General features: G+C 35.5%; 1 protein-coding gene across 1 annotated transcript; it reads right to left on the bottom strand.

Moving 5' to 3' along the window:
- Nucleotides 1–4,202: 4,202 nt before the first annotated feature.
- LOC146163816 (mitochondrial carnitine/acylcarnitine carrier protein-like) lies at nucleotides 4,203–7,061 on the bottom strand. Its single transcript, XM_083381843.1, has 8 exons — nucleotides 6,922–7,061; nucleotides 6,777–6,869; nucleotides 6,569–6,705; nucleotides 6,299–6,507; nucleotides 5,309–5,381; nucleotides 5,144–5,253; nucleotides 4,757–4,878; nucleotides 4,203–4,573 (listed from the first exon to the last, which is right to left on the bottom strand). Exons 1-8 carry the CDS (start codon nucleotides 7,018–7,020, stop codon nucleotides 4,511–4,513), a joined length of 906 nt encoding a protein of 301 aa, XP_083237969.1. The 5' UTR covers nucleotides 7,021–7,061; the 3' UTR covers nucleotides 4,203–4,510.
- Nucleotides 7,062–9,862: the final 2,801 nt, after the last annotated feature.

Here is a 9,862-nt window from a genome sequence, read left to right as displayed (position 1 = left end):
TCTTGAAATATATAGTTGACTTTTTGAACAAGTCAGATTTGACTTTGTGCATCAGCATACAGTCCTTACAAGCCAGTCTGGAGAGTGGGAGTATGGCAGATCTCGCAGGTGCAAGGCCAAAAAAATCCGAGTGACTGGGTGCAACAAAGGTTAAAAAAGTGCACATCGGGAGCCCTTTTTAAATTTACAATGCACTCTGTATTGCACACATTGCATTATAAACGTATATTTGGCGTGCAGATCACATTTTTTTCAGGATGCACTTTTAAAAGGTTGAAAAAAACTTGCAGCTGCACTTACCATACTCACAGTGGCCTACAAGCAGATAGGAAGGTTTGGCCAGCAGTTGCACTTTCAGCTGTGGTTGTAGATAGCTGTGTATTTTGTATAGTGCTATGATATGTGTCAGATATTATGAGTCAATAAAATGCACAACATTTCAGTCATATCTAAAATAAAATGCGACTTTTTAAATGTCTGTCTGACTTTGGGAGTTTAGCGCTGGTCGGAAATTTAACAAGATTCTTTAAATTATTAAATCAATACATATTGTTTGGGCTAGGCTGGAACAGGTTAGCGTTTGGGATGGGTGGGTCAAATATATTATATTTATTCGTCAAATGTATTTATATTTATAAGTTTTCAAATTTGACAACTGGTTTTGTAAGTGTATTTCATTACAGTAAAAAGGTGGTAGGATTCTGTACCAGCCCCAAAATTTTTGGCAACTCATTCTACATTAGGTTAGGATGAGAGTAAGCCCGACTGTAAAGTTACTTTCAAAATAAATTTCACACTCCTCTTACGGCACTGGTATAGAATCCTACCACATCATTGAAACAATTATCAAATCAATATATTGGGTTTAGGGTGCGGGTTAGTGTTTGGGTGAGGGTGGATCAAGTATTATTATATTTATTTTTTTTAAATAATACTTGACCTACGAAAACTCCAATGCTAACCAGCACCCTAACCCAAATAATAACTTGTGTTGTGGTGGGATTCACACTGACAAAGATACAATACCAATGTACATAGTTTTGTAACATTTCAGCGACACTTGATTTAAAAGAATATTGCTAAATTAAAACACAGTATATGTTATCTATAATACCTAGCAATACCAATTAGTCTAACAAAAATTGGGGTAAACGTGAACGTGGTGTAAACCAACTTGAACCTTCATATTAGCAACAGTAAACCTTTTTTACAAAACTTAAAAGCTGCTTGTATACTAAACCAATCTGATACAGAAGTTGTATTTGCATTGGAATTTAAAATTGTGCAAACAAACAATACGTTGAATAATCCAGAGCGACTGAATCTGAGTTTACTAGATCTTTTTTTGGAAAATATGTTCAGTTTACAAGAACACAAGCAACAATTTAATACAATAAAATCATTCTTAATTGTTCTTATTTAATCGCGTATTATGAAGGTCCCTGATTTTTAATTAGTATAATAAAGTTTTGGATAAAATGTGTATGGAAAACAAAGTAGGGGAATCCCGGTAAAGCCGGTTTGTATTTTATTACTACACATTTAAATAATATTTGATTACTGGTATTGGCATACTTGTATTTATATTTAAAGCAATACTAATTTTGAATGAACAAAATCCTTAATACGAAACTCTCAGTCCTGCACACTTGTAGCGCCACAAATGACCAAAACGAACCAAGGCAATAGGCCTGTAATTTGTAATTTGGTTAAGAACCGTACAAAAGATATACAGCATCCCTATGATAAATAACAAGGGTCGGATCAATCGATCCTAGACGGATAGCTTGGTATGTTCCCCTATCAATATACCCAATGTTTGCGATTCATCCTGCCAAACCTTTTTGAGAGATAGATACTAGCGTCAAAGTTTGTTCACATAAGACGTCGGCACATAAAGCGTAAAAACTCTAGGTTTTTCCTGAAGGTAAGTCTTAACACAACAATTAGGAAATTATGTAATGAACTTGCACTTATTTCTAATATTAAAAACTATTTTACAAACACGTACCGTAATGAAGCTTAACTTGGAAACATGACGAATTTCGAGGTACGAAAACCCGGTGCGGTACTCGTCCAATATTAGGTGTAGCCTAAGTGCCTTTTCGAATGCATATCAATTATTCGTTGCATTTCACCAATGACTTGCACACCAAGGCAGTGTTTAGTCTATTATGTTAAATTTCTTTGAAAAAAGGTATAGAGAGTTTTCTTTCCATGTACTTTTTCACACTTTATTAAAACATAAAGATACGTTTCAAAAGTATGCAAGGGTGTCTTCAAAATTGTTTTTTGAACTAGTCAAGCTGGTAAAATCATACATGGAAAAGAAAGATACGAATTAAAAGGCTTTTCGACCTTTCCAGGAATATAGTTTTATTGGAATTAAAAAAAATAACCGGCTTAACCTTTTAAAATAATATTCCTGATATAAAACCTACAAAAACCCGTAAAAAACTAATGGTTTCTATCAAAAAGCATCTTCAGACACGGTAAAAAAGTAGTGCACGCGCTATCTCGCTAAAAACGCGTTTAGTCGTGTCTGTCTGCCGTGCGTAAGATTTGCGTCAAATCTGGTCGGTGGAGACGCGACAACAAAAGAAATAGCGTTCCACTTGATTAGACGCGATCAGACTGCTTTAAAGCGTTTTTGTCTAACCGGTGGGGATTCAGCCTTAATCTATAATTTCAGAGGGAGCCAGGCCATGCTCCCTTTAATTTCAGAGGGAGCCAGGCCATGCTCCTCCAAATAGACCTTGTTAGATTATTTGACAACTTATATGTAAATGCAAAAAGTTTCTTCTCTATTATATGTAAATACAAAAGTTTTTTTGCTTCGAATTTCTGTCCGTTTGAATAAGTTTTTTATCGATTTTAAAGAATCAGTCAGTCCAAAAATACTATGGCAGGTTGCGCCGTAGTGTGACTTAAACTCTACCAAGCCCAATTTTTGTTAGACTATAAAAAACTGCTGTTATATCGAATCTCTTTTATGTGTCCAGGGCTTCAAGTCTACTTCAATTATAAGTTTTACCTATTTAAATCAAATCAACGCAATTTTTTTACGCTGTGCCCTGCGTTTTGCGCACGAAACTAACATATTTTTAAGATTATTTGTTTTATGACGTAACTTTGTGACGTCAATCCTATAAGTTTGCATGACCCACTGAGAAGCGTAGTTATTTTGGTCTTGGCAGATAGTCCTGCGTATCGGCCTTCATTTTTATCTTCTCATGATCCAAATCGCACAATTTCTAAAAGCGGCGGTTTCGTCTTTATATTTCAACATTTGCGCTATTTAGGACTTCCAACTGGTCTTAATAAGAGGCGCACGTATTTCTGCAATTAGCTCGATATGCAATACACAGAGATCCGGTTTCCTAACGCGACGTGTGGTAATTCACAAGGGCGAGTCTAAAGTCATCTTAGCAGATTATAAAACATTCAGCCCGCAACCAAACATGGTTAAGAGGTAAACGAATGTATTAAATGTCCATATTTTTGGACGAAACCAAGATAACAGGGATGCGGAATCGGCCCGGGTAATACTACCAAAGTCCTGTGTGTGCAGGCGCAGTACGAAATTTTGAAACTGATAGTACCGCAATCTGTAAAATGTAAAGGTGGACTAGAATATATGGTTAAACATTCTTCAACCTTGTATTGTGTGTGGATGAATTACATAACATTCCTAGGAGTAGATTGCTGTATATAGGTCTATCCACCTTTAAGAAGTTACGTAAATGGATAAACTACAGGCTGTAGAGTCGGACTCCTCAAATGTGCACATATGGTCGGATTCGGGGTTTATTTTTTTGGCCGGAGTCGGACTCTGGTTAATTCGAAATTATAGTATTAGGGCCTATATCATTAGTTCAATGAATGGCGGACTACACAGTTGTGCCATAGTACGGATAAAGTCATATTCAAAAAGACGGCATCGTGTTACCAAAAAGCAGGGTCTAACACGGGATGGCGAGCTGTTTAGTTTAAAACCACAAATTACATAAAATCATGTTGCATCATGTCAAAGTAGAAAGATGATACACGGTTGTGCAAAAGCTTGTCAAAATTTTAATGCAATTTGTCGTTGAAGAATGCCACCTGATTACCAGATTAAGAATTTGACTAATACGGCTAACAACAACGATTATTGTTTCAAAGCTACTTCCTGTGGTAGGCTTGCTAACAATGAACAACAAAACTGTCAACAACTTTTATTTTTAAACTTTAAAATAATGCCATGGGGTTAAGCATTGTACTTTCGGAAACTGTTACATATATCACAAAATAAACAGCAATACAATAGTTCATTGAATAGGTTATATACTACCAGCATAACTTATTAAGTGGTATGCAAGCATCACAAAGGACAAAGCCTGTATAACCAGTTGTTTTTGTGGTAGGCCTTGCATAGCAATTTTATCAATTTTTTTTTACCAGCCATTCATCTAATATAATTAATATGAAATTACAACTGAACAAAAATAAATAGTATATTCAAATTCAATCAAGATGGAGGCATCAAGTAATTCATAGACTTCAGGGCAGCTTCGTATCCCAAAAAGCAACACTGCAAAAAATAAATACTTATGTGTAAAATGTCATTTTGCTTTTGGGTCTTACCAGTTCCACCCTAATATAAGTTTTTCTATAAAACTATTCTCATAAAACACACCTACTAAATGATTATCGGTTTTAATTGGTAATAAAAACAACCGGCATAACAGGTAAGCTAATTTTGCTTTCAGCTCACAGCATTCGCTGGGAAGGCTCTTAGCATCACAGGGACCAATCCTTTGTACATTCCCCGAATTCCATCTGTTTTCATAACATCTGCAACCACATCTCGTAATCCAGAGTACTTTCCTTCAGGGGCTGTCAAACACATAACATTATCAATATCAAGTAAAAGCAAAGTAGAAGATGTAGAATTACCAGTAATTACATTTTGTCAGTGTATGACAAGAATGGAACAACAATCAAATAATGTTTCTCTTACGTAAAACCTACATAAGAAAATACTACACTTAATCAAACACAAATAACATTTTTTTTGGTTTTTAAAACACTAAAATCAAAACTAAACAAAATATGCTATTCAGCTGATTTATACGTCAAATGATAAAGCTGAATTTGAAACCTGTTTGGACTCTTGATTTAAGAACATCTGGTGGTATTGCGACAATCCAGTTAAACACTCCAGCCATTCCACCAGCAAAGAGAACTCTTCCAATGCTCAACTTTGAAGGGCTGAATACATAGTTTGTTAGTGAGATTAAATTAAAGCAACTGACGTTAAACTCACTCTTGTCCTTCTGGGGTGAGGAAATTCTTAAGTGCTTCATAGGTTGCAAAATACATTCCGCTTGCAGGTATATCTTTAAAAGCAAACTACATTTTAAATTGTCTGTTACTAATCGATGTATGTTAATACAAATTAACAAAACCTGGAAGATGTGCATGTATGTATATGTTTGAGTGTGCCCTCATTATTTCCCAGACTAAGAAGTTGTGTTTATAGTTTAAGGTCATTTAAAAAATAGCTATAAACCAATTATGCAGTGTTCTTAAGTGCAAAATATTCCAGGCCCCAAATTTACATTAAAAGTATTTTTACAAACTTTTATCTTTGTGTGTCTCAACAAATTTTGTGTAGGTTGTGAAAGCAGGACACAGCTGACATATCTGTACATTTTTTAAGATATGTAATCATAGTCTAGAAGTCACAAAGAACAGAGTATTTTTGTAACAATCTAATTACAACATCCTAAACTGTTGCTCAACATGTTTACAATTTTGCTAAATAAAATGAGACAAGGGACTGGAAGAAGTGTTTTAGGACTCCTTACCGTTGCATAAAACGTAACAGTGTCCTAATTCTTAGTATTAAAGGATGTTTAATGACTGTTAACCCCATTTTCAGTCTTGGTCAAATAGTTGAAAGGTCCATGCACTTAACAAAAAAGTGAACCCCTTTTTGTACTCTTCAATCAAGGTGGAACTTTATTTACAAATTGAACACGTTTTTTGCACCAACAATGAAGGAAATTTATTTATCATATTTTGGGCCCGACTTTTATAGGAATTACCTGCAGAATTCACATAAATTGGGCACTATTATACTACAATAAAGTAAACAGGTGTATTTTAGTTTTGAAAACATGAAAACCGTTTTAGTAACTCTTACCCTAAAACAAATTTTTGATGATTGTAAGGATTGATCAATATAACAACATGAATATATTTTTATGAAAACAAATTCTGAGCGGAAGTTTTTCACTGGAGGTTGAATTACCTCTCATAAGAGTCAGAACTGTTCCTCTGTAAATGCTTCTGATGCCACCCTCCTTGTAGAGTTTCTTGGCACAATCAACTGGCCCATTGTATTTCTTTTCAGCAGAGCTTTGCTGAACCTGCAGCAAGCATTTAATTCGCTCACCAGGTGCCATGATCACAGTTGTCAAGACTCCAGCAAATCCACCAGATATAAACAGTTCACCAAAGCTAGAACAAGCTGTATTTAATTTTTGTGAACAGTATATAAATTGCATAATAGTATACTTACGAGAGTTGTGCCTTTTTGTCAGTTTTGAAGCTGGACACTATATCTTTTCCAACGCCAAAACCAAAAAAACTTAGAGCAAATATAGGTGATACCCCAGTAAGAGGAGCTGCCATACCTTTGTATAAACCACGAATGCCCTTTAAAAAATGTTAATTTACATTTTTATCTCATTTACATAAGAAACTGATTTTTCTATTTAAAAAAATACCTCATGCTTGATAGTCTTCGTAAAGCAATCCCAAGTTCCACTAAAAAGAGGTGATTGTCCTGGTGCAGGGGTTGGCATAGTTTGCAACCGGACCTATAAGAGCATGTTTGAGTATACAACCACTTAGAAGAAACACAAAACATACCTTAATTGTATCTAGAGGATGTCCACTGGCTACAGCACATATTCCACCAACTCCACCGGCAATGAAATCCCTCAAAGGTGATCCTTTTGTATCACCCATACTTAATTATTATATAGTAATTAACTCAAAAACACAAAAAAACAACTAGGGATGCAATGACAACTTATTTTACTTATAAATTGTTGATGTTTTTCAAATACGTTAATTTAAATTGTTGGTTGCTGTTTCTCTGTTATTACCTAAACATTATTTGGATAATAGTATGATAACAAAGTACAGATTAACAGCTACACTTGAACAAAGGTTAGGCCCATTTTATCTGTCAGCTGTTAGTATAGATTTTCCAATCTTGTAATGCCTGAATTCTGTGACAAGTCACTGATATACAGTTTGCAAAATATTACTTGCTTTGGATTAGTTCTTGGGAAGAGACAGCTTGCCCGGCATCCCGATTTTTTTTCAAACGTGAAGTGCAACAAAATTCAGACTGGGTGTGCTGAACGTGCATTGCACAACAGGGGTTCAAAATCCTTCATATTTCAAACTTATTTTCAAAACTTAGGTGTCCAATTAACTAATTGAGATATGCACGTAAATTGCTTTTTAAAAAGTTCGGGTGTTTACCCGTCATGGAATGCAGACTGAAGAACAGTGGGGTTTTCCTACAAACTAAGAAGAGTATACTGTATACATACATCTGATGCTAATGCTTTCACTAACAGTGCGATAAACGCACATTTGCATTTTAAGATGCTAACATTTATTTGTTTGATAATGGTCTACGTTCCGGGACATGAGCGGTGACCTAGCTATTTTATGCGAAAACTGCTGACTCTTCCCGCGTCGCAGCACCTAACGGGTTGTAAAACATAAAGCTGTTTCTACAAAATTGGACTTTGCTCCCTTGCACCGCAAGATACAATGTGTAAGGAGACATGGATATAGAAGTCATATAAACTTAATAATTTGCTGTTCGCCGGATAAAATTCGCAGGTTGGTTGTTTGTGTGTTTAAATTTACTCTTTTCATGTTTCAGTTATATTCTAAAAGAAAAAACGAACAAGCATCGGGATAAAAAACTACTCCCATTTAACTTACTGTACCCTTGACGTAATAATATGAACTCGGGGTCACGACGACTTTGGACGAATCTTGTTATACTAAACTGCCCGCTGGACAAAATTGTTTCGAAATCCTCTGGTAAACAAAATTAAAACACACTTCTAATATAGGCATACCGAGTCCGACTTCAATTTCCAGGCCTGTATTTCAACAATTTATGTACAAGTAACTAAAATTAGGTCGATATGCAACAATCCACTTATAGGGGTGTCAAATAACTCATCCACCACAATACATGTTTGGAAATATTCCACCATATGCTGTTTCACCTTTACAATATAGAGTATGAGGCCATACCTGTTTCGAAATTTGGTTCTGCGCTCGCGCACGCCGGACTCAAGACTCGGCTAGTCTTAATGGAATCCCGAAGGCAAAGTATCGCTCAGAAGTCCACACAGAACACAACTTTTGCGACGAAGTAAGGGTGAGCACACTTTTCAGCTCGCGTGGCGCATAACAATTAAATAGTTACATTAAGCGGATCAACCTGTGTAGAATTTCTTTCACGTCAGAGTACGCGATGTAGCCTATAGTCTGTTTTGGGGGATACAACACAATGAGGTCGATGGTCACAAACAACGGCATATACAAAAGGGACAACCAGGCCATGCCTACTACTAAATTTTTTTTCCCTAACTTTGACTACCGGTACGCAAATATTATTAATGACTGGTAATTGTTTTTGCTATGTTTTTCTTCCTTTCAAAATAATCGTTTCACCTCAAAATCGATATCATGCTATGTCATGTTGCACCGTGTGACTCATAAACCCTACGAAGTGTAACTTTTGGTAAAATCCTATAAAAACGAGCAGTATGCGAACTTTTTTATGTGCCTTATACGTCAGATATCATTTTAAATTGTTTTGCCAGTTCGAACGAAATAAAACCATTTTTTGCACTGCGCGAGATCATGCTGAATTTTAACTGCATATTTGTCCACTAATTTCGCTCGAAAACATTACATATATGTTCAGGTAGTATACGGTAAAAGCGAAGTTTTGCAAAACTAGGTATTTGTTAGAATAGCAAATTAAATCTCCGTAAGTTTAAAAACCTTTGTACTTAACTAAAAATATTTGCTGTTGGTTCAAGGACAAGCCAGCCTTAGAAACAGGCTTAGCAAATATTAACTCAATGCAGTGTTGGCCAGCTCAGCGAAGAACTGCTAGACCAAGAGCTCGTAATAAACCTACAAAATCTATACTCCTACAATTTAAAAGGAAAACTAAATATATTTGCGGAGCATTTTTGGGAAAAAAATTTACCACGGCATTAAGGCTGGTCTATATTTTATGAATATTAAATAAAATAACTACAAAAAAATGTTAATAGGCTATTCAATATTAAAATTCGCCTAAAATACAAAAAAAACATTTGCTCACCCATAACCAACAAAATGAGGTAGATCTTGATCGCACCTTTCCAATACTGTTAAGTCTGGTTCACACTAGACGCGTTAAGTTAACGTCTAGCGTCTAGCGGCTAACGTCGTCCAGTTCACACACGCGTTGCCAGCGTTAACAGCAAATTTCGTCGCTTCTAACCGAAAGCGTCTAATTTGAAATATTTCAACTTTTCCGCAACCGAAAGCGTTTTTTTAAAAGCTTTAGTCTAGCGTTCCTGAAGAAAAAAAATCCAAAAATTTTAACTTTAGAAAATTTAATATTTAGAATTGAATATGCACAATATCGCAAGTTTTGCTCCCAACAACATTCCCTTGAAATAAAGCTTAATTTTCAATTGCTAAGGGGTGAACCTGGATCACACCTTTTGAATTATGCCACACTTATCCTTGCGATCCTTGCCACACTTGCAAT

Source organism: Ascidiella aspersa, chromosome 2 (assembly GCF_963924565.1).
Source record: "Ascidiella aspersa chromosome 2, kaAscAspe10.2, whole genome shotgun sequence".
Classification (NCBI taxonomy): Eukaryota; Metazoa; Chordata; class Ascidiacea; order Phlebobranchia; family Ascidiidae; genus Ascidiella; species Ascidiella aspersa.
The sequence above is the reverse complement of the archived record's forward strand: the minus strand, read 5'-3'. Positions and strand labels throughout refer to the sequence as shown.